We start from the raw sequence: 24,554 nt of genomic DNA, 5'->3' as shown, positions 1-24,554 counted from the left end.
ACACTTCCCTGTGGCACGCCAGAGGTTACCTTAACGTCTGTAGACGTCTCTCCATTGATAACAACATGCTGTGTTCTGTTTGCTAAAAAATCTTCAATCCAGCCACACAGCTGGTCTGATATTCCGTAGGCTCTTACTTTGTTTATCAGGCGACAGTGCGGAACTGTATCGAACGCCTTCCGGAAGTCAAGAAAAATAGCATCTACCTGGGAGCCTGTATCTAATATTTTCTGGGTCTCATGAACAAATAACGCGAGTTGGGTCTCACACGATCGCTGTTTCCGGAATCCATGTTGATTCCTACATAGTAGATTTTGGGTTTCCAAAAACGACATGATACGCGAGCAAAAAACATGTTCTAAAATTCTACAACAGATCGACGTCAGAGATATAGGTCTATAGTTTCGCGCATCTGCTCGACGACCCTTCTTGAAGACTGGGACTACCTGTGCTCTTTTCCAATCATTTGGAACCCTCCGTTCCTCTAGAGACTTGCGGTACACGGCTGTTAGAAGGGGGGCAAGTTCTTTCGCGTACTCTGTGTAGAATCGAATTGGTATCCTGTCAGGTCCAGTGGACTTTCCTCTGTTGAGTGATTCCAGTTGCTTTTCTATTCCTTGGACACTTATTTCGATGTCAGCCATTTTTTCGTTTGTGCGAGGATTTAGCGAAGGAACTGCAGTGCGGTCTTCCTCTGTGAAACAGCTTTGGAAAAAGGTGTTTAGTATTTCAGCTTTACGCGTGTCATCCTCTGTTTCAATGCCATCATCATCCCGGAGTGTCTGGATATGCTGTTTCGAGCCACTTACTGATTTAACGTAAGACCAGAACTTCCTAGGATTTTCTGTCAAGTCTGTACATAGAATTTTACTTTCGAATTCACTGAACGCTTCTCGCATAGCCCTCCTTACGGTAACTTTGACATCGCTTAGCTTCTGTTTGTCTGAGAGGTTTTGGCTGCGTTTAAACTTGGAGTGAAGCTCTCTTTGCTTTCGCAGTAGTTTCCTAACTTTGTTGTTGTACCACGGTGGGTTTTTCCCGTCCCTCACAGTTTTACTCGGCACGTACCTGTCTAAAATGCATTTTACGATTGCCTTGAACTTTTTCCATAAACACTCAACATTATCAGTGTCGGAACAGAAATTTTCGTTTTGATCTGTTAGGTGGTCTGAAATCTGCCTTCTATTACTCTTGCTAAACAGATAAACCTTCCTCCCTTTTTTTATATTCCTATTAACTTCCATATTCAGGGATGCTACAACGGCCTTATGATCACTGATTCCCTGTTCTGCACTTACAGAGTCGAAAAGTTGGGGTCTGTTTGTTATCAGTACGTCCAAGATGTTATCTCCACGAGTCGGTTCTCTGTTTAATTGCTCGAGGTAATTTTCGGATAGTGCACTCAGTATAATGTCACTCAATGCTCTGTCCCTACCACCCGTCCTAAACATCTGAGTGTCCCAGTCTATATCTGGTAAATTGAAATCTCCACCTAAGACTATAACATGCTGAGGAAATTTATGTGAAATGTATTCCAAATTTTCTCTCAGTTGTTCTGCCACTAACGCTGCTGAGTCGGGAGGTCGGTAAAAGGAGCCAATTATTAACCCAGCTCGGTTGTTGAGCGTAACCTCCACCCATAATAATTCACAGGAACTATCCACTTCTACTTCACTACAGGATAAACTACTACTAACAGCGACAAACACTCCACCACCGGTTGCATGCAATCTATCCTTCCTAAACACCGTCTGTACCTCTGTAAAAATTTCGGCAGAATTTATCTCTGGCTTAAGCCAGCTCTCTGTACCTATAACGATTTCAGCTTCGGTGCTTTCTATCAGTGCTTGAAGTTCCGGTACTTTACCAACGCAGCTTCGACAGTTTACAATTACAATACCGATTGCTGCTTGGTCCCCGCATGTCCTGACTTTGCTCCGCACCCTTTGAGGCTGTTGCCCTTTCTGTACTTGCCCGAGGCCATCTAACCTAAAAAACCGCCCAGTCCATGCCACACAACCCCTGCTACCCGTGTAGCCGCTTGCTGCGTGTAGTGGACTCCTGACCTATCCAGCGGAACCCGAAACCCCACCACCCTATGGCGCAAGTCGAGGAATCTGCAGCCCACACTGTCGCAGAACCGTCTCAGCCTCTGATTCAGACCCTCCACTCGGCTCTGTACCAAAGGTCCGCAGTCAGTCCTGTCGACGATGCTGCAGATGGTGAGCTCTGCTTTCATCCCGCTAGCGAGACTGGCAGTCTTCACCAAATCAGATAGCCGTCGGAAGCCAGAGAGGATTTCCTCCGATCCATAGCGACACACATCATTGGTGCCGACATGAGCGAGCACCTGCAGATGGGTGCACCCTGTACCCTTCATGGCATCCGGAAGGACCCTTTCCACATCTGGAATGACTCCCCCTGGTATGCACACGGAGTGCACATTGGTTTTCTTCCCCTCTCTTGCTGCCATTTCTCTAAGGGGCCCCATTACGCGCCTGACGTTGGAGCTCCCAACTACCAGTAAGCCCACCCTCTGCGACCGCCCAGATCTTGCAGACTGAGGGGCAACCTCTGGAACAGGACAAGCAGCCATGTCAGGCCGAAGATCATGTCAGGCCGAAGATCAGTATCAGCCTGAGACAGAACCTGAAACCGGTTCGTCAGACAAACTGGAGAGGCCTTCCGTTCAGCCCTCCGGAATGTCTTTCGCCCCCTGCCACACCTTGAGACTACCTCCCACTCTACCACAGGTGAGGGATCAGCCTCAATGCGGGCAGTATCCCGGGCAACCACAGTCTTAGTCCGATCGGGGGATGCGTGGGACGAGCTGGCCGTCCCCGACAAACCCCCATCCGGACCCCCACAGTGATGTCCATTGGCAACAGCCTCAAGCTGTGTGACCGAAGCCAACACTGCCTGAAGCTGGGAGCGAAGGGATGCCAACTCAGCCTGCATCCGAACACAGCAGTTGCAGTCCCTATCCATGCTAGAAACTGTTTTGCAAAGAACGTCTGAACTAATCTACAGAGAGCGCAAACAAATCGACAAAATTTAAACGGTTATTAAAATACAAGATTGCCTAGTAAATGCAGTAATGCTGCTACTAACGCACTGCTGACACACTGCTCGGCAGCGGAAGGAGACTACGCGATTTTACACTATTCAGGTACTAAAACGCGATGCTACAACTCGCAAATACTATAATACGCCTGAAATTTATGTATCAAACAATGCAAGTACCAAAAACACTCAAAGAAATTAAGAATTAAACTATGTAAGAAATGAGTGAGCTAGGAGTATACGACTTGCTGCTGCAGCTGCTTATCCAACGGCGGCAGGGAGCTCCTTCCACCTTTCTGCTTTCCCTTCTTTGCTTAGAACTGGGTTTCCAACTGAGCTCTTGATATTCATACAAGTGGCTCTCTTTTCTCCAAAAGTCTCTTTAATTTTCCTGTAGGCAGTATCTATCTTACCCCTAGTGAGATATGCCTCTGCATCCTTACATTTGTCCTCTAGCCATTCCTGCTTAGCCATTTTGCACTTCCTGTTGATCTCATTTTTGAGACGTTTGTATTCCTTTTTGCCTGCTTCATTTACTGCATTTTTATATTTTCTCCTTTCATCAATTAAATTCAATAAATCTTGTGTTACCCAAGGACTTCTACTAGCCCTCGTCTTTTTACCTACTTGATCCTCTGATACCTTCACTATTTCATCCCTCAAAGCTACCCTTCTTCTTCTACTGTATTTATTTCCCCCATTCCTCTCAATCATTAGCTAATGCTCTCCCTGGAACTCTCTACAACCTCTGGTTCTGTCAGTTTATCCAGGACCCATCTCCTTATATTCCCACCTTTTTGCAGTTTCTTCAGTTTTAATCTGCAGTTCATAACCAATAGATTGCGGTCAGAGTCCACATCTGCCCCTGGAAATGTCTTACAATTTAAAACCTGGTTCCTAAATCTCTGTCTTACCATTATATAATCTATCTGATACCTTCCAGTATCTCCAGGATTCTTCCATGTATACAACCTTCTTTTATATAATAGAGGGAAACATTCCACGTGGGAAAAAATATATCTAAAAACAAAGATGATGTGACTTACCAAACGAAAGCGCTGGCACGTCGATAGACACACAAACATACACACAAAATTCTAGCTTTCGCAACCAACGGCTGCCTCGTCAGGAAAGAGGGAAGGAGAGGGAAAGACGAAAGGATTTGGGTTTTAAGGGAGAGGGTAAGGGTAAGGAGTCATTCCAATCCCGAGAGCGGAAAGACTTACCTTAGGGGCAAAAAAGGACGGGTATACACTCGCGCGCACACACACACATATCCATCCACACATATACAGACACAAGCAGACATATACAGAGGCCTCTGTATATGTTTGCTTGTGTCTGTATATGTGTGGATGGATATGTGTGTGTGTGCGAGTGTATACCCGTCCTTTTTCCCCCTAAGGTAAGTCTTTCCGCTCTCGGGATTGGAATGACTCCTTACCTTCTCCCTTAAAACCCAAATCCTTTCGTCTTTCCCTCTCCTTCCCTCTTTCCTGACGAGGCAACCGTTGGTTGCGAAAGCTAGAATTTTGTGTGTATGTTTGTGTTTGTTTGTGTGTCTATCAACGTGCCAGCGCTTTCGTTTGGTAAGTCACATCAACCTTCTTTTATGATTCTTGAACCAAGTGTTAGCTATGATTAAGTTATGCTCTGTGCAAAATTCTACTCTCGAATTCCAGTCACCCATGACTATTAAATTTTCGTCTCCCTTCATTACCTGAATAATTTCTTTTATCTCATCATACATTTCATCAATTTCTTCATCATCTGCAGAGCTAGTTGGCACATAAACTTGTACTACTGTAGTAGGCATGGGCTTCGTGTCTATCTTGGCCACAATAATGTGTTCACTATGCTGTTTGTAGTAGCTTACCCACACTCCTATTTTTTTATTCATTATTAAACCTACTCCTGCATTACCCCTATTTGATGTTGTATTTATAACCCTGTATTCACCTGACCAAAAGTCTTGTTCCTCCTGCCACCGAACTTCACTAATTCCCACTGTATCTAACTTCAACCTATCCATTTCCCTTTTTAAATTTTCTAACCTACCTGCCCGGTTAAGGGATCTGACATTCCACGCTCCGATCCGTAGAACGCCTGTTTTCTTTCTCCTGATAACGACGTCCTCTTGAGTAGTCCCCACCCGGAGATCCGAATGGGGGACTATTTTACCTCCAGAATATTTTACCCAAGAGGACGCCATCATCATTTAACTATACAGTAAAGCTTCATGCCCTCGGGAAAAATTACGGCTGTAGTTTCCCCTTGCTTTCAGCCGTTCGCAGTACCAGCACAGCAAGGCCGTTTTGGTTAGTGTTGCAAGGCCAGATCAGTCAATCATCCAGACTGTTGCCCCTGCAACTACTGAAAAGGCTGCTGCCCCTCTTCAGAACCACATGTTTGTCTGGCCTCTCAACAGACACCCCTCCGTTGTGGTTGCACCTACGGTACGGCCATCTGTATCGCTGAGGCACGCAAGCCTCCCCACCAACGGCAAGGTCCATGGTTCATGGGGGTAGGATAGTTACTCCTAGATATTTTATGGTATGTACTGTTTCCGAGGTTTGTCATTAATAGTGTGGCTGTAGAATAATAATTTCTTTCCATATGTATGTACAATTGTTACATTTATTTACATTCTGTGTCAACTGCCAAGCCTGCACCATTCATCAATTCACTGGAGTTCATTCTCCAAATTGTTAGTATCTTCTGGCATTGCTACTTTGTTACAGACAACCGCGTCATCTGCAAAAAGCCTTAAAGAGCATCCAATGCTTTCCACTAGATTATATATACACTCCTGGATATTGAAATAAGAACACCGTGAATTCATTGTCCCAGGAAGGGGAAACTTTATTGACACATTCCTGGGGTCAGATACATCACATGATCACACTGACAGAACCACAGGCACATAGACACAGGCAACAGAGCATGCACAATGTCGGCACTAGTACAGTGTATATCCACCTTTCGCAGCAATGCAGGCTGCTATTCTCCCATGGAGACGATCGTAGAGATGCTGGATGTAGTCCTGTGGAACGGCTTGCCATGCCATTTCCACCTGGCGCCTCAGTTGGACCAGCGTTCGTGCTGGACGTGCAGACCGCGTGAGACGACGCTTCATCCAGTCCCAAACATGCTCAATGGGGGACAGATCCGGAGATCGTGCTGGCCAGGGTAGTTGACTTACACCTTCTAGAGCACGTTGGGTGGCACGGGATACATGCGGACGTGCATTGTCCTGTTGGAACAGCAAGTTCCCTTGCCGGTCTAGGAATGGTTGAACGATGGGTTCGATGACGGTTTGGATGTACCGTGCACTATTCAGTGTCCTCTCGACGATCACCAGTGGTGTACGGCCAGTGTAGGAGATCGCTCCCCACACCATGATGCCGGGTGTTGGCCCTGTGTGCCTCGGTCGTATGCAGTCCTGATTGTGGCGCTCACCTGCACGGCGCCAAACACGCATACGACCATCATTGGCACCAAGGCAGAAGCGACTCTCATCGCTGAAGACAACACGTCTCCATTCGTCCCTCCATTCATGCCTGTCGCGACACCACTGGAGGAGGGCTGCACGATGTTGGGGCGTGAGCGGAAGACGGCCTAACGGTGTGCGGGACCGTAGCCCAGCTTCATGGAGACGGTTGCGAATGGTCCTCGCCGATACCCCAGGAGCAACAGTGTCCCTAATGTGCTGGGAAGTGGCGGTGCGGTCCCCTACGGCACTGCGTAGGATCCTACGGTCTTGGCGTGCATCCGTGCGTCGCTGCGGTCCGGTCCCAGATCGACGGGCACGTGCACCTTCCGCCGACCACTGGCGACAACATCGATGTACTGTGGAGACCTCACGCCCCACGTGTTGAGCAATTCGGCGGTACATCCACCCGGCCTCCCGCATGCCCACTATACACCCTCGCTCAAAGTCCGTCAACTGCACATACGGTTCACGTCCACGCTGTCGCGGCATGCTACCAGTGTTAAAGACTGCGATGGAGCTCCGTATGCCACAGCAAACTGGCTGACACTGATGGCGGCGGTGCACAAATGCTGCGCAGCTAGCGCCATTCGACGGCCAACACCGCGGTTCCTGGTGTGTCCGCTGTGCTGTGCGTGTGATCATTGCTTGTACAGCCCTCTCGCAGTGTCCGGAGCAAGTATGGTGGGTATGACACACCGGTGTCAATGTGTTCTTTTTTCCATTTCCAGAAGTGTATATTGTAAACAGTAATAGGCCTGTCACACTTCCTTGGGGGTACTCCGGAGATTACCTTTACATCTGTCAATTTTGTTCCATTAAGAGTGATGCACGGAGTTCTGTCTGCAAGGAAGTGTTGAATCCAGTTGCAAATCTGCTCTGATACTTGACAAACTCTTTTTTTTTTTTTTTTTTTTTACTGAACGGCAGTGGTGACAGTGCCAAATGCCTTCCTGAAGTCAAAAAACATGGCATCAACCTGAGTGCCATTGTCTGTGGTGCTGTGGATCTCATGGAGCAACAGAGCAAGCTGAGTTTTGCAGCATCTCTGTTTGTGGAATTCATGCTGATTTTTAGAGAGGAGATTTTCATTCTCCAAAGACATCATAATTGCTAGAAGGCGTGCAAGGTCTTTCACATAATCTTTGTAAAATCTTATAGGTTTCTCATCTGGCCCTGATGACTTTCCACTACTAACTGACTGTGGTTGTTTTTCTATTCCATGATCATTTATCTCAATTTCTGCCATTTCAAAGTTCATACAACGATTGAAAGGAGAGACTGTGTTACTATTCTCCACGGTGAAACAATTTCATAAGACCGAATTCAGTATGTTGACATTCTCTGTGTTATCTTCCGTTTCGGTGCCAGTATGGTCACTGAGTGAATTAACAGATGATTTTGACCCACTTACTGATTTTACATATGACAAAAATCTCTTAGTAATTTTACTCTGGTCGGTTGACAAAGTTTTACTTTCAAAGTCACTGAATGCTTCTCCCATTGCCCTCCTTACACCTATTTCCACTTCGTTCAATTTTTGTTTGCATAGCAGTTTTTAACATGGCTATTAAATCATGGTGGGTCTTTCCCACCTCTTAAGACCATACTTGGAACATACCTGTCTTGGACTTATTGCACGATGTCTTTGAATTTTTTTCCATTTGTTCTCCACATCTTTGTCCCCATCACTGAATATCTGATGCAGACTGCTCAGATACTCTGAAATTTGTATCCTGTCACTCTTGCTACCTTTCTTAACATTCTTTGTAAGACCCTTTGTCAGAGTTACTATCACAGCCTTATGATCACTGATACCTTCATCTACTTAACTGATTCGACGAGTTCAGGTCTGTTTGTTGCCAGGAGGTCTAAGACGTTACCCTTAGGAGTTGGTTCTCTAACTATCTGCTGAATGTAATTTCCAGACAAACATCCTCTGAGGACACTGTGGCTAATTTATCACAAATCATCTTTGATCCCAAGAGAGGGTTCCTCTAACCTATAAACACCTCAGATGCACACCACACGTTCTCCGCTGCCCTAGTAGCTGCTTTCTGTGTGCAGTGCAGTGCACACCTGACCTATTAAGGTGATCCTAGAATTCTGCACCCGATAGTGGATTCACATCCAATACATTGCAGAGTCATCTGAGCCACTGGTTTAGACCTTCCACTCTGCTCCAAACCAGAGGACTGTGATCAACACTGTGTACAATGCTACAAATAGACAGCTTAGCATGCACCCCACATGTGATGTTAGTAGACTTCACCAAATCAGCTATCTGCCGAAAGGAGACAAGGATGCCCTGTGAACCCAAGCAGCAGGCACTATTTGTGCTAACATGTGCCACTATATGCAGCCAATTGCACCCAGTGCGCTCAATAGCCACCGGTAGGTACCTCCTCCATCTCACGGATGAGACCCCCCAACAAACAAACCGAGTACCCAAGGGCATTCTTTTCTGCCTTGTCTGCTAGTTCCCTGGGGGAGGGAGCTCCATCACCCTAACATTGGAGCTCCCAATGACAAGAATACCAACCCTCTGTACTTGTTCAGACTGGGCAGGAAAATCAGCCACTAGCCGAATAGGAGAGGCATCCCATACTGGCTCAGAGTTATCATCAACACTGGGCAGCACCTCATATATGTTGAAAGGTGTAGGGAGCCAGCCAAATGACCTGCTTCCTCTTTCACCTTCCACCCAGTGACATGCAGGCCCACCATTGTCTGCCACCCATTCTCGAATGAGGACAGACCAATCAGAAGTTGCATATCAGAAGATGCAGTGACACTCGGGTCACTGGGGGGATTTGAATGACACCAAAGGTATCACAGGTCGCATCACCAGTGCCCCAATGTCACTGCAACTTTGAGCGTTAGCTAGAAGCATAACGATGGTAGCCAACACAGCTCCCAGCTGTTTATGGACAGCAGACAATTCTCCTTGTGTCTGCTCACAACAAGCATAGACCCCAGCCGTATTGTAGAATGCACAAAATAGATATAAGCTCTCAAATGGTGCTACTGAGTTTGGAATGTACGCATAATATAATGGAAAGCATAAAGAAACACCAACACTGCTCTGCAAGCTCTTAAAAAGAAAAAAATTCTCTACTGAAGTGGATGTATCTATAGTTACCTGTCACTAAAAACTCTGCTTACCCAATAGTTCTGCATGAGATAAGTATGCAAATGAGAATGCATTGATCTAAACTACGTGCTGTGTATCAGCATGAGATTTAAACTTAGTAGTAAGACTTGGAGCTTCTGGCAACGGGAAAATTACACTTGGAGGCTGCCTTACGCAAGGATATGCATCAAGATTTACAGAAAAACAAAAACTTAAGAGTAATTTGCTTACCACTAGCCTGAACAGTAAAATACACAAGTATAGTTCACTTATTTGCAGAAGCATCTGGAAAAAACTAAATTACTGTGTATCAGACAACTGCTGCTGCTGCTACCACTGCTGGTGCATCTGCTCGGCTCAGTATCTGCAGGGGGTTGAATTTCCAAAAACACTGGAAAATGTATTTTTTTATTTCTAAACAAGAAGTCAAATACCAATTTCCATAGGTGTAGCTTTAAAAAATGCCATAATAGTGCTTTAATAATGATTTATTTTTTTAAAAAATTCTTCCACTATTTTATCCCCTTAGTGGTTGAATTTGCAAAAATGCTGAAATACTGACTGAGAAATCAAATAACAATTTTTGTAGTTCTAGCTTCATAATTGCCTTGATAGTGACATATTTTCAAAAAGCCTTTCATCCCGTATTTCACCTCCTTCGGAGTGGAATTTTGAAGCACCCCTTCTTAAACAATGCCTGCAGTATAAGGTCCACAACATCTCCAAATTTCAAGTTGCTATCCTTAGCAGTTGGTTGGGATTGAGTGATAAGTCAGCCAGGTCCAAACTCGGTGCGGGACTCCATGCTACAGCCTGCATTGTCTGTGCGTAAATGCAGTCCTGCACACTACATTTCTGATGTGTTAAGTTTGGTGGCTGTGTCAAGGCCACATGACATTTTCTTTCAACGAGATAACACAGAACTGCATGTTACCTGCACTTTCCTGTCCTACTTTGATACAGAGAGTATTCGACTGCTGTCCCGGCCAGTACACTCTCCATATCTCATCCACTAAGAACACCAGGTCGTAGGTCACTGAGAGACTGACATACCACCACTTGCCAGCTTTATGATTGATGAATTTTGCCAAGAGGAGCCATTGTTGCTGCCAGAGGTGTCACCTTCATGTACTGAATTTTGAACGCCATACACCACAAATAAGTACAATTTCATTATTTTCCATCCTTTCTAGAGTTGCAGTTTTGTTGGTCAGTCTATATGCACATAAACAAGATTTAATGAAGTTCCTTCTCCCGTCCCTGAATTTGTAGGCTTATTATTATTATTATTATTATTAGTATTAGTATTAGTAGTAGTAGTAGTAGTAGTAGTGGTAGTGGTGATGGTAGTAGTTGTAGTGGTGGTGGTAGTGGTAGTGGTGGTGGTGGTGGTGGTGGTGGTGGTGGTTAATGATGTTTTTTATGTGTTAGTTCTTATTTTCGAGTTGATTTTTTGGATATAACAGGTGTAAAAAAAAAAAGCAAAGGACTATAGGTAGAGAAATGCTGAATAAAACGAGTTGTCAATGATCTTTCACAAAACCCAAAGAAATTTTGGCAAGATAAGTAGTGTTAGTGGCAAGAAAGTTAGTGTCCAGACCCTAGAAAATGAGACAGAAAATGAAATTGAGGATAACAACACAAAAACTGAAATGCTTAACCCTGACTTTAAACATTTTTTTTTAATAGAAAAAAGCAGGAGAACTACCCTAATTTAATCCTTGCACCTCTGAAATGATGAGCGAAATAAGCCATGTTGAGACAATGCTGAAATTGTTAAAACAACAGAACTCCAGGGACCATTGGAATCCCTATCAGATTCTATAATGAATTTGCAGAAGAGTTAGCCCCTCTTCTAACTATAATCTATTGCAGATACCTCAAACAAAATACTGTGCCCAGTAGTTGGAAGAAACTGCAGGTCACACCGACCTACAAGAAGGGCAGTAAAAGTGATCTGTAAAACTACCATCCAATATCCTCGACATCAACTTGGAACATATTCTGATCTCAAACATAACGAGGTATCTCAAACAGAATGACCTCCTCACTGCCAACCAGATCGAAAACACTGATTATGTGAAACTCAACTCATACTTTTCTCATTTGACATACTGAAAGCTTTGGATCAAGGCAGTCAAGTAGATGCAGTATTTCTTGATTTCCAAAAAGCATTTGAGTCACTACCACACCTATGCTTATTGTGACTGGATTGAGGACTTCTTGGTAGGGAGGACATGGCATGTTATCTTGTATGGACAGTCATCATCAGATGTCGATAACACTGGCTATGCCCCAGGGAAATGTGTTGGGACCCTTGCTGTTCATGTTGTATCTCAATCACCTTGTGGACAAGGACTTGTCTATAATGAAGTACTGTCTGAAAGAAGCTGCATAAATATTCACTCAGATCTTAATAAGGTTTCAAACTGATACAAACATTGGCTACTTGCTTTAAATTCTTTGGAAATGTAAAACTGTGCACTTCACAAAATGAAAACATGTAGTATTCTACGACTATAATATAAATGAGTTACAGCTAGAATTGGCCAACTCATACAAATATCTGGGATAACACTTTAATAGTGATATGAAATGGAATGGTCACATAGCCTCTGTCGTCGATAAAGCAGGTGGTGGACTTTGGTTTAGCGGTAGAATACTGGGAAAGTGCAATCAGTCCACAAATGAGACTGCTTACAAATCATTCATAGGACCTAGTCTAGAATACTGCTCAAGCGTGTGGGGCCTGTACCAAACAGGACTAACAGGGGATACTGAACATGTACAGTAAAGGAGGCATGAACGGTTGCAGTTTTGTTTGGCCCATGGGAAAGTATCTCAGAGATGCTGAAGGCACTGAACTGGAAAACTCTTGAAGATAAACATAAACTATCCTGAGAAATTCTACTAACAAAGTTTCAAGAACTGGCTTTAAATGATGACTCTAGGAATATACGACAACTCCCTACGTATCAATCACATAGGGGTCTTGAGTACAAGATTAGAATAATTGTAGCATGCTCAGAGGAATTCAAGTAATCATTCTTCCAGTGCTCCAAACAAGAATGCAATGGGAAGAAACCCCAATAACTGTTACAATGGTCCACAACCTCTGCCATGCACTTCACAGTGGTTTGGAGAGTATAGATGTAGATGTAGATTTCTGCATTAAATCTATAAAAATGATGCTCAATTATAACATTCTGGATCAATTCAGTGAATCAATTTTATTCTAACGTTATTCAGAAGAGGCAGTTAGCATATTATTCTTGAGCCTCCCTTCTAAGTGCTTTATTGTTTCAGTTCCTATAATCACTGTCTTTTTCAATGCCCTTCTTAATAACTAACTTAATGGAGCAGTATCAAAATATGAGGATTCTATCAGCCTTATCATCATATGGATAGATTAATGAGAATGAACTAGGGTTCACAATGTACTCAAAAGCTAACGAAAATTTCAGGCAGTCATGAAGCAAACAACTCAAAGAAAACTGAAAACAAAACTACAAAATAATCAGGATACTATACAGCTTGCTCATAGTCGTTAGAAATATGACAAGTAATGGTATGGATATGGTACAACTAGGCCCAGATCTAGGGGGTGCAAACCGGGGTATCTGCCCCAGGTGGCAATTTCAGGGGGGGGGGGGGGCGCCAAATTCGTTTTCTTGAAGAAAATAACCTTGTTCCACAAAGCACTTAGCATCCAGGTCCATTGGTCTATTGATTATTCATATGATTTTGAAACACATTCCTGTTGGTTTTTGAACATTTTTGAACACATTCTGATTTCTGAACGAATCATAAGTTGATTTTTGAATGCATGCATAGTGTATGAGATGTCTTTGCTAAGGGAATCCCGCCACATTTAAGGTGCCTCAGCAGCAGCGCCTATGGGCAAAACAAGTGACACCAGAAGTATCCCATGTGACATGCCAGACGCTCCACCACAGCTACACCCTGCAGAAATAGCCTAAAGGAAGCTGGCTATAGCCGAAAGTGCCCTCAGCTGTTCACAAACTAGACCAGCTCCTCCACAACACGCATCATCGGGTTTTGGAACTTGTATTATGTTTAAACATTATGAATTACCTTGAAGAAAACTGTATATTGACAGACAGTCAACATGGGCTGAGAAAACATCGTTCTTGTGAAACACAACTAGCTCTTTATTCACATGAAGTGTTGAGTGCTATTGACAGGGGATTTCAGATCGATTCCATATTTCTGGATTTCTGGAAGGCTTTTGACATTGTACCACACAAGCAGCTTGTAGTGATATTGCGTGCTTATGGAATATCATCTCAGTTATGTGACTGGATTTGTGATTTCCTATCAGAGAGGTCACAGTTCGTAGTAACTGAGGGAAAGTCATCGAGTAAAACAGAAGTGATTTCTGGCGTTCCCCAAGGTAGTGTTATAGCCCCCGGCACATGTAACAGTTGTATTGTACTCATTCAGGTGTAGTGGTGTACGTATTTTCGTCATGAGTAAATGGAAACATACAACATTAACTCTCAAAGAAAAACTGAATGCTTTGAAACAGATAGACAATGGTGAGAATGTATCTAAACTGACAACGGAACTGGGTGTTGGTAAAGCAACCATTTGTGATTGGAAGAACAACTGAGTGAAGCTTGAACAGTCCTGTGCAACGTCTTCGGGAAAAACACTCGAAATTTGGCAGGCAGGAAAGAGATAAGGGAACTCCTCTGAGTGGAGTAATGGTTCAGGAGAATGCTGTTTACCTGAACAAGTTAATGAATGGTGATGATCCTTTTAGTGCGAGTACAGGTTGGTTGGACAGATTCAAAAAACGTCATGGAATCTGTCAGCTAACAATTACTAGAGAGAAGCTCTCTTTTGACCATAAAGCAGCAAAGGAATACCTGGGTGAGTTTGAAAAAATGATAAGAGAGGGAAAGTATCTCCCCAACAAATTTATAATGTGATGAGACTGGCCTTAATTTTAGGGTGTTGCCAACAAAAAGCCTGGCATCAAAAGCAGAAGACCATGCTACTGGTTTTAAAATGTGCAAAGATCGTGTGACTTCATTACCGTGCAGCAACATTGCTGGTAATAACAAGCTCCCTTTAATGCTGATCAGCAATTCTGCTAGGCCCAGAGCAACATGAAGACCCTGCCCGTATATTATCGCAACCAGAAAAAAGCATGGATGGATGGTAAGCTGTTCAAAAAATAGTTACACACCCAGTTTGTTCCCTCTGTTTGACGGTTTTGTAAGGAAAGTCATTTGTCTCCCCGTGCAATCCTTTTGACTGTAATGCGCCATCTCACCCCAGCATTGAGAAATTATGTGATGGAGAAATTGTGGTGAAGTTATTGCCTCCAAATGTTACATCACTTCTACAGCCAATGGCCCAGGGCATACTGCAAACATTAAAACTGATGTAAAGAAAACAATTTTTAAGAATGCTGATCCAAGATGATAACATTCCTTTGGTGGACAAAATAAAAAAGACCAATGTGAGGGATGTTGTTTATTGGGCCACTGAGGCATGGAAGAATATTTCAAAAATACTTTGGGAAAATCTGGAGAACACTGTGGACATCTCTTGAATTTCAGGACAGCCTAGTTGAAAATGAAGAGGAAAATCTACTACAAATGATACAGGCAATTCCTGGATGTAAAGAAGCTAGTGAAGGAGACGTAGATGAGTTGATGGCAGCAGATGGGGCTTATGTGGAGAACCTTACTGACGCTGATTTAGTTGCTGCTGTGGATCAAGACCAGGAAGAAGTGCACTGCTCTGACGGAAGTGACAATGAGCCTGAAAGCAATAAAGGAGAGCTTGTGCCGCACAGTAACACAGCAGAAACCCTTGACCTTGTGCCACGTTATTTGGAGCATCAGCCCAAGGCTACCCCTGTTGTTTTGATGTTTATGAGACAATGGCGCAACTATGCATCGTATAACAGACTGTCTTCATTACGCCAAAAAACAATGACTGAGGTTAGGGACAAAATGACCACTGTATTTTAGTAAATTTGACAGCTTTTCTTTCATTGTTATGCATTGTTTAAACCTAATGTTTTCTTTCCAATTTTTCTAATACATGTTTACTGCACTGTGTAAATTAAAATAGTGTGTATGTACAGCAGTTTAACGCACAATTTTACATAGTTAGACGAACATTTTTCATGTTCGGATTAACCAAACGTTCGGATTACCGGGACTCTGCTGTACACACAACATGCATACATCCTATCAATTCCAGCACTACTAGAAAACATAGAAAAAGCTAAGTATGTAACTTCCTGTTATTGCAGGTGGTACACGTGACACTTGGGATGTGACTGACTGACTGGGCTGAAACAAACAGTTGCTGGCCCTTCAAAACTAACAAATGAATAACAACTGTGCTACAAACTGCCTGAATTTGCACTTTAAAGTTACAAAAAGCAAGATTACACATCTTAAATAGAAAAGAATTCATGGAATTTAAGAAGTATACTACTAATAAGACACTCATACTGGGCAAGGGAGTTCTCCTCACTGCAGATACATTGCCCTCAGGTGTACAGGCTGCATGGGAGTGATTTTTTGCTGTGGAGGGTGTGACAGCTGTTGAAATACAGATAATGTTGGTGGTTAGTAGGTTTTATATAGACAGAGGTGTGTATGAAGCGATCAGAGAGGTGGAGGTCAATGTGCAGGAAGGTGGCATTTTGGGTTGAGGAGGACCACTTGAAAAGGATGGGACTGAAGGTGTTCAGGGTGGAGAAATGAGGTAGGGTGAGCACAGCACTACATCGAGACACGCAGATGGCTAGCAAATTCATCTGCCCAAAATCAAATCAGGTATCAAGCCTTTCCCTTGGTTTCTACACAAAATGCTAAAATTCCATGAGTTTTCCAGAACATAAAATAATTCCCTAACTTTTCCCTGGATGCTCTGATTAAACTGGTGTAAATTTACAATATTTTCAGCAACATCTCTCTTACAATATTCATCACAAGGCAGTTTGAACACCATATCCAAACACTGCTAACAACAAAACCTTCAGGGCCCTAGCGGGGAAATGGTGAATGTTACATTCTTGTCACATACTGACGTGTTTCTTCGTATCACCTCTAAACACTCTAAAATTTTGTATAAGTAGTTTATTTTGACATTCTGTGTGTAGATGTAAATGTTCATTGTGACTTGTCTGCTTAGCACCTAACTGTGGAAAACTCCCTCATGCTCTTTGTAATTGATTTTCAAAATACATATATAAATAAAGTAACTTCTACATCTACATCTACATCCATACTCCGCAAGCCACCCAACGGTGTGTGGCAGAGGGCACTCTGAGTACCTCTATCTGTTCTCCCTTCTATTCCAGTCTCGTATTGTTCGTGGAAAGAAAGATTTTCGGTATGCCTCTGTGTGGGCTCTGATCTCTCTGATTTTATCCTCATGGTCTCTTCGCGAGATATACGTAGGAGGGAGCAATATACTGTTTGACTCTTCGGTGAAGGTATGTTCTCGAAACTTCAACAAAACTCCTGCAGAGTTTTCCACTGGAGTTTATCTATCATCTCCGTAACACTTTCGCGATTACTAAATGATCCTGTAACGAAGCGCACTGCTCTCCGCTGGATCTTCTCAATCTCTTCTAACAACCCTCTCTCTGGTACGGATCCCAAACTGGTTGCAACATTCAAGCAATGGACGAACAAGTGTACTGTAACCTACTTCCTTTGTTTTCGGATTGCATTTCCTTAGGATTCTTCCAATGAAACTCAGTCTGGCATCTGCTTTATCGACAATCAACTTTATATGATCATTCCATTTTAAATCACTCCTAATGCCTACTCCCAGATAATTTATGGAATTAACTACTTCCAGTTGCTGACCTGCTATATTGTAGATAAATGATAAAGGATCTTCCTTTCTATGTATTCGCAGCACATTACACTTGTCTACATTGAGATTCAATTGCGATTCCCTGCACCATTGCGTCAATTCGTTGCAGATCCTCCTGCATTTCGGTACAATTTTCCATTGTTACAACCTCCCGATATACCACAGCATCATCCGCAAAAAGCCTCAGTGAACTTCCGATGTTATCCACAAGATCATTTATGTATAGCAATCAATGAGCTAATATTAAGTACAAACCACATGTGGAAATTTCTGGTAGGCCTCATAAGATGACATTCCTTCTGGAATTTCATACTGTAAACTTGTTCGGACAGCTAAACGTTCATCTATGGAGTCGAAGTAACCCTTTTCAACTGCAAAAAATGCTTGCCTGTAACAAATGGTACAAAACAATGGATGTTGCATATTTACTGTTATTCATTCTAGCATTTACAACATCTAATGCAAACACTTTTAAAATTACTTGCTTTACTCTTGGATAAAAATTATTTTAAAAAAGATGCAGCAAATTAAATGCAAACTGTTCACTAAAAAGCTTTCACTATTCACAGGAAATCAACCAAAATTTGTGGAAGAACAGCACTCATAAAATTTTGTGTTTACTTTGTTTCTCTCTCTTTAATCCGTAACTACCACACAGTCATTACATTTCTCTGAGCACAAATAGCACACCGATATGTTCCTTATATTTCGAAAGATGCAGTCCAAGTGGCACACAATACATTCACTGCACTGAAAACGCAATCATCACTAAGTTACAACACAAAATACAAATGGCTCATTTGTTTGCAATCAGTTTCAATTATGTAAGTTCCATAATACTTCTCCGAGGTAGGTGCATAACATTTTCAGATCACACACTGACAGGCTGATTGATTATTAGTGTGTTTGAGAATGCAAGGAAACTTATAATTGATATGGAATTACATTTTCCTGGAGACATATTAGTCTCAACTTTATCTTCGATCAGGACAGAAGCTGAAGCAATGAATTTGTGCCATGGCTGGGACTTGAACCCAGGTCTCCTGCTAACTAAGCACATCTGCCCAGAAAGCTGGAGATGCAGGTTCAGGTTTGGCTGTGGCACAAATTTTAATTCACTGCTTCAGCTTCTATCCTTATCAAAAACATACAATTGTTCTCGTGTGTCTGAGCTTCCTCTTGGAGAACAGACTATATATGCATCTGGTTGACAGTGTGTCTTCAGTGTATAACTGCAGCCAGAACCCAAACTAAGTGTAATGGATATCCTACATTATACTGTGATAAGGCTGAAATAAAATATTGACCATGCCAAAATTGCCACATTCTCTGCTGTAGAGACAGAAAACACTATCGATTAAGAAATGTCAACTCTGTGATCTATGTTGCTTCAGCAGAGTTTCAAATGGAGCATTTGGCAACTACTTACTGAACAGGGTAAAGGAACACAATAGAAGACAAATGGGTAGCTCTGAGAGATGATATAGTAAAGGTATAAGATGTTCAAATAGGCAAAAAGACATGGTCCAGTAGAATTCCATGGATAACATTCAACAACTTTGACAAAACACAGTATATACAGTTCCACAGAGTAAATGGAATGGCACCATTAATAAATATAGACTTTGATCAGAAATCAGTAGCTAAGGTAGAATATTCAAAATTTCTAGGTGTATGCATTGACGAGGGGTTGAACTGGAAAAAATACACTGAAGATCTGCTGAAACGTTTGAGTTCAGCTACTAAATTTTGGTTATATACATCTCAGTAAATTAGCTTACCATGCCTATTTTCATTCTCTGCTTTCATATGGCATCATATTCTGGAGTAACTCATCACTGAATAAAAGAGTGTTCATTGCACAAAAGTGTGTAATCAGAATAATTGCTGGAGCTCAACCAAGATCATCCTGCAGACACTTATTTAAAGAGCTAGGGATCTTTACTGTATCCTCACAATATATATATTCACTTATGAAATTTGTTATTAACAATCCGAACGAATTCAAAAGTCATAGCAGTGTACATGGCAACAACACTAAGAGAAAGGATGATCTTCACTACTCAAATCTAACTTTGGTTCAGAAAGGGGTACATTATGCTGCCACAAAAGTCTTTGGTCACTTACCTAACAGCATCAAAAGTCTGACAGATAGCCATATAGCATTAAAAAGGAAATTAAAAGAATTTCTGAATGGCAACTCCTTCTACTCATTAGTCATTAGATGAATTTTTGGATGTGAGTAATTCCCCCCCCCCCCCAAAAAAAAAAAAATAGTGTCATGTAATCTTTTGTGTAATGTAATATCTTGTATAGACACCTTTTATTAACCCGACACATTCCACATCATTACAAAGTGTCGTATTCATGATCTATGGAACAAGTTCTAATCTAATCATATTGAACTTAGCTAATGAAACAAGAACATGTAAATGTTCAACGAATGAAGCAAGCAAAAGGGATTACAGATGTCTAATAAATGTGACAGAAAGTGCAAAATGGTAAATCATAAATGGTTTGAACAGAAATCCAACAATAGATGCCACCTGCATGAGCATTAATGACATCCTTGAGAAAAGAAAAGCAGCTGTAAGAAAACATAGAGCTCAGATGGCAAGTCAATACTATCCAAAGAAGGAGAGACAGAAGATAATAGGAATATACAGGGTGCTTCACAATTCATGTTACACATTTCCAGAGGTTGTAGAGGGGACTTAGTAGTTCAAGTTTTATATAGGACCCCATGTCATCCAATGACACCACTGTGAGTTGTGTGAACACGAAGTTGAGTAGACTGCTGCTGACTGAAATGAAACCTCATAAGACTGCAGTGCCAGTTGCTACACCTGGGAGATGGGAATATACTAGACATGGCCTACACCTGAACAGGAAATGGAAAGATGGGTTGGCTGGGGCCACCATCACACATAGCAAGATCCCTGTGGTTACTGGTGTCAGAGGGGCACCTTTTTTAGGTTAGAATAAGGATTCAGGTACCCTGTTTTGAAAGAAGTGAAATTAACAGAAGAGCTCCGCAAAATGCTCCATAATGCACAGAAAAGTAATGTTAGCTTATTTCATCAAAATACTAGAGGATTGAGTCATCAGACAAAAGAGTTTCTTGTATGGAAAATTTAGAGAGCTCTGAAAAGGTAGACATCCTGTACCTGTCTGAGCACCATATAACAACAGGGTTAGATAAGTTACATGTAAAAGATTACACTATTGCAGATTATGCATGCAGAAATAACATAGGAAAAGGAGGAGTTGTTACATATGTGAAGATAAAACACAAGTTCAAAAACACTGAGACAATATTTTGTCAAGATCAGCACATAGAAGTGTGCGCTTGTGAACTAATGCTGCAAAATAGTTCACTTTTGATTGTAACTGTATACAGTTCCCCACTGGAAAATTTTAAACTATTTATGAGGGATCTGGGTTCCTTAATGTGCTATCTGTCAGACAGCAGCAAGCAGTCTGTGGTGACTTCAGTATAGATTTTCTGAAGGATTCTGATAGGAAAAATGGTCTTGAAACCTTATTTGGATCTACAATAGGGCTCAGTAATTAACTTCATAACACAGGTGGTGAAAGACAGTATGACCCTAATTTATAATGTTGTCTTTGATGAAGCTCAAAGTAAGAAAATAACTGTTCACCCAGTAACAAATGCTCTCCCTGATCATGATGCACAGCCTTACAGTATGAATACCACTCGGTGGAAATCAGTTAGAATAATTAATGGGGCCGGGGCAAATGTTTCTAAGAATGGTTTACAGGAGATTATCGGGGATGTAATTTATAATGAACAAAATGCTAACATAATCTTTTCCATGATAAATTATATAATTATTTGTAACAGCTTTCAGTAAAAGCAAATCAGAAAGGACACTAGACAGCCATGTAAAAAACCTGGGTCACTAGATGGATTAAAGTCACTTGTGAATGGAAAAGGGAAGTGCATCTTTTGGGAAGAACAAGTAGGGATCCTGTAGTAGTTGAACACTACAAAAACTACTCAAAATTACTAAGAAAAGTTATTAAAAATAAAAGAACATGCACATAATTTCAGAAATCAGTATTTCCAACAACAGACTTAAAACTATATGGAATGTAGTGAAATGAGTGGCAGGACAACCAGCCACAGAACAAGACAATGTCACTACTGAGCTGAATTGAACAGCTATGAATGATGCATCACAGGTACCAAATGCATTCAACAATCATTTCTTAAATATAGCAGAAAGCATAGGGACAAACAGTTCAATAGAAAAATCACAGCAATATCTTGAAAATGTAACTTTCATAAAATTCAATCATATGAATGTATCACCAACTTTTCCTTCTGTAACTAAGAAAATTATACATTTTCTCAGAAATAAAGGTTCATCTGATTTTGATGGTATTTCCAATAGAGTACTAAAAATTTGTTCCCATGCAATAAGCCCAGTCTTATCTGAAATATGTAATGCATCATTTACTAAAGGCATTTCTCCAGAGAGACCAAAATATGCCATTGTTAAATCCCTACTTAAGGTGATAAGAGAGATGCCAATAACTACCGACCTGTTTCACTGCTGAGATCATTCTCCAAAATTTTTTAGAAGATCATGTATTCTAGAATAGTATCTCAACTTAGCTACAATAGTATTCTTAGCAAACCACAGTTTGTGTTTCAGGAGGGTTACTCTACTGAGAATGCCGTTTACACATTCACTCACCAGATTTTACAAGCATTAAATAATAAAATAGCACCTGCTGGTATTTTCTGCAACTTCTCTAAGGCATTTGACTGTGAATCACAGTATTCTCCTAGATAAACTAACGTTTTATGGGATGGATAGTATAGCCAACCAATGGATAATGTCATATCTAACCAAAAGAATGCAGAAGGTTGTACTTGGTAACTCAAGCAAAATAGTCCAGGGACATAATTCTGACTGGGGAAAAATCATATACGGGGTTCCCCCCAAGTTCAATCTTGGGTCCACTACCGTTCCTCATATATAGTAAACGATCTTCCGTCTTCCATCTAGTATACAACAAGTACAATTATTTCTTTTTGCAGATGACATTAGTTTTGTAATTAATCCAAGCACTCATACAGAAACAGAAGAAATAGTACACAGAGTTCTTTAAAGTAACACTGACTGGTTTTCTCTGAATGGTCTCACCATAATTTTAAAAAGACATGACATAGTTAGTTCTGCATATCTAGAGGCACTACACTGATGATAAGTGTAACATATGGTGAAAAAATAATAAATATGGTGGAAACTTCAAAATTCTTAAGGATTCATATTGATGAAATTCAAATTGGAAAAAAAAAAAAAACTTTTCGTAACTCATAAAACAACTTAGTTCAACAACATTCGCAGTTAGAATCATTGAAAATCTTGGGGAGAGACAAATCAGTAAGTTAGCATGTTTTGCATATTTTGATTCAATAATGTCATATGGAATAATATTCTGGGGTAACTCATTCTTCTCAGTCTTCACTGTGCAGAAACATGCTGTGAGAATAATACATCGTGCTCAACCACAATCATCTGTAGACATCTGTTTAAGGCATTGGGCATTCTGACTACTGCTTCACAGTATATTTATTCCCTCATGAAGTTTGTTGTAAATAATCCACTATAAACAATGAAGTACATAATTACAACACCAAAAGGAATAATGACAGTCATTACTCCAAATTAACATTGTCTTTAGTACAAGAACGAGCGCACAATGCTGCAACAAAAATTTTGACAACTCCTTCTATTCCATAAAAGAATTTTTGTTGCTGTAATGTGTAAAAGGAGGCGAATAGGAATTACTAACTCTCATTTGTATAGCTTTCTTCTTTTTGTTAAAAAAAAAAATGTTCAGAATGCAACCTACCATATGTACAAATTAATTTATGATGTGAATGTAAGATGACTCATTCCACATCATTACAATCTATCATGCAAAATGATCCCATGGAACATCTAACTGACTAACCAACTAACTAACTAATTACAGAAGATCAAAGTTATATGTGCCAATGCCTGTAAATGTATGTATATATAGGGTGATTCTGTGATGATCTTACAAACATTCTAGCATGATGGAGAATAATAAATGTCGAAAGTTATAAGCAAAAACTGTTCTGAGAGCTCTGATAGTGGAATACATGTACTGATACAGTTGTTGCTAAGACTGTAGGACAGGCAACTTGCAAAGGTGGTAAGGAGAAAAAGGAAAATATGTCCAGCAAACATGGGCTCTAAAAAGCATACCTGAAGAGCTATGACCACTTGTTCATCTTTGCTACTGTGAAACACGTCTCCTCTACCGAACAGGTGCTTAAAACCTTTAAGGTTGGCATTTTAGAGCCCATGTTTAGTGACATTTTTTTCTTGTTTTGTTCCATATTACTACCTCTGATAGTTGTCTACCTAACTGTCTTAGCAGCAACAGTACCAGTACATGTATTCCATGTCAGAGGTATCAGAACTGTTTTCACTTATAATTTTTGACTTAATCATTTCTTGTACATCCCTGTATATACATGCATTTACAGGTAACAGCACCTGTGATTTTGATGCTTTGTAGTGCTGTTGGGTGACATTCCTAGACATGGCTTTCTATGTAAAACTTGACCTACTACATCCCCTCTACAACTTCTACAAGTGTGTAACATGAACTGTGAAACACCCAGTACAAAAATGGCTTTACAAGGGAAACACACTTGAAGATAGTATTATCAAGGGGAAGGACAAGTAGATGAAGATGAAATGGGAGATATCAAATTGTGAGGCGAATTTGATGTAGCCCTGAAAGACCTAAGTCAAAACAATGCCCATAGATAGGCAACATTCCCTCTGAATTATTGAGATCTTTGAGACAGCAAGTCAGATATATAAAATATATGAGACTGGTGATGTACCCTTAGACATCTAGAAGAATGTAATAATCTCAATTCTAAAGGAGGGAGGCACTGAGAGGTGTGAATGTTAC

General features: G+C 41.2%; 1 protein-coding gene across 3 annotated transcripts in view; it reads right to left on the bottom strand.

Annotated features, from left to right (window-relative positions):
• LOC126252848 (TGF-beta-activated kinase 1 and MAP3K7-binding protein 1-like) overlaps positions 1-24,554 on the bottom strand; it is a 109,325-nt gene that overhangs the window by 20,533 nt on the left and 64,238 nt on the right. For all 3 annotated transcript variants that reach the window (XM_049953798.1, XM_049953799.1, XM_049953797.1), the window contains one exon: positions 17,820-17,952. In XM_049953798.1, the coding sequence (XP_049809755.1) occupies positions 17,820-17,952 (133 nt within the window). The remainder of the gene's footprint in view (positions 1-17,819; positions 17,953-24,554) is intronic.

Source organism: Schistocerca nitens, chromosome 4 (genome assembly GCF_023898315.1).
Source record: "Schistocerca nitens isolate TAMUIC-IGC-003100 chromosome 4, iqSchNite1.1, whole genome shotgun sequence".
In the NCBI taxonomy this organism is placed as follows: Eukaryota; Metazoa; Arthropoda; class Insecta; order Orthoptera; family Acrididae; genus Schistocerca; species Schistocerca nitens.
The sequence above is the reverse complement of the archived record's forward strand: the minus strand, read 5'-3'. Positions and strand labels throughout refer to the sequence as shown.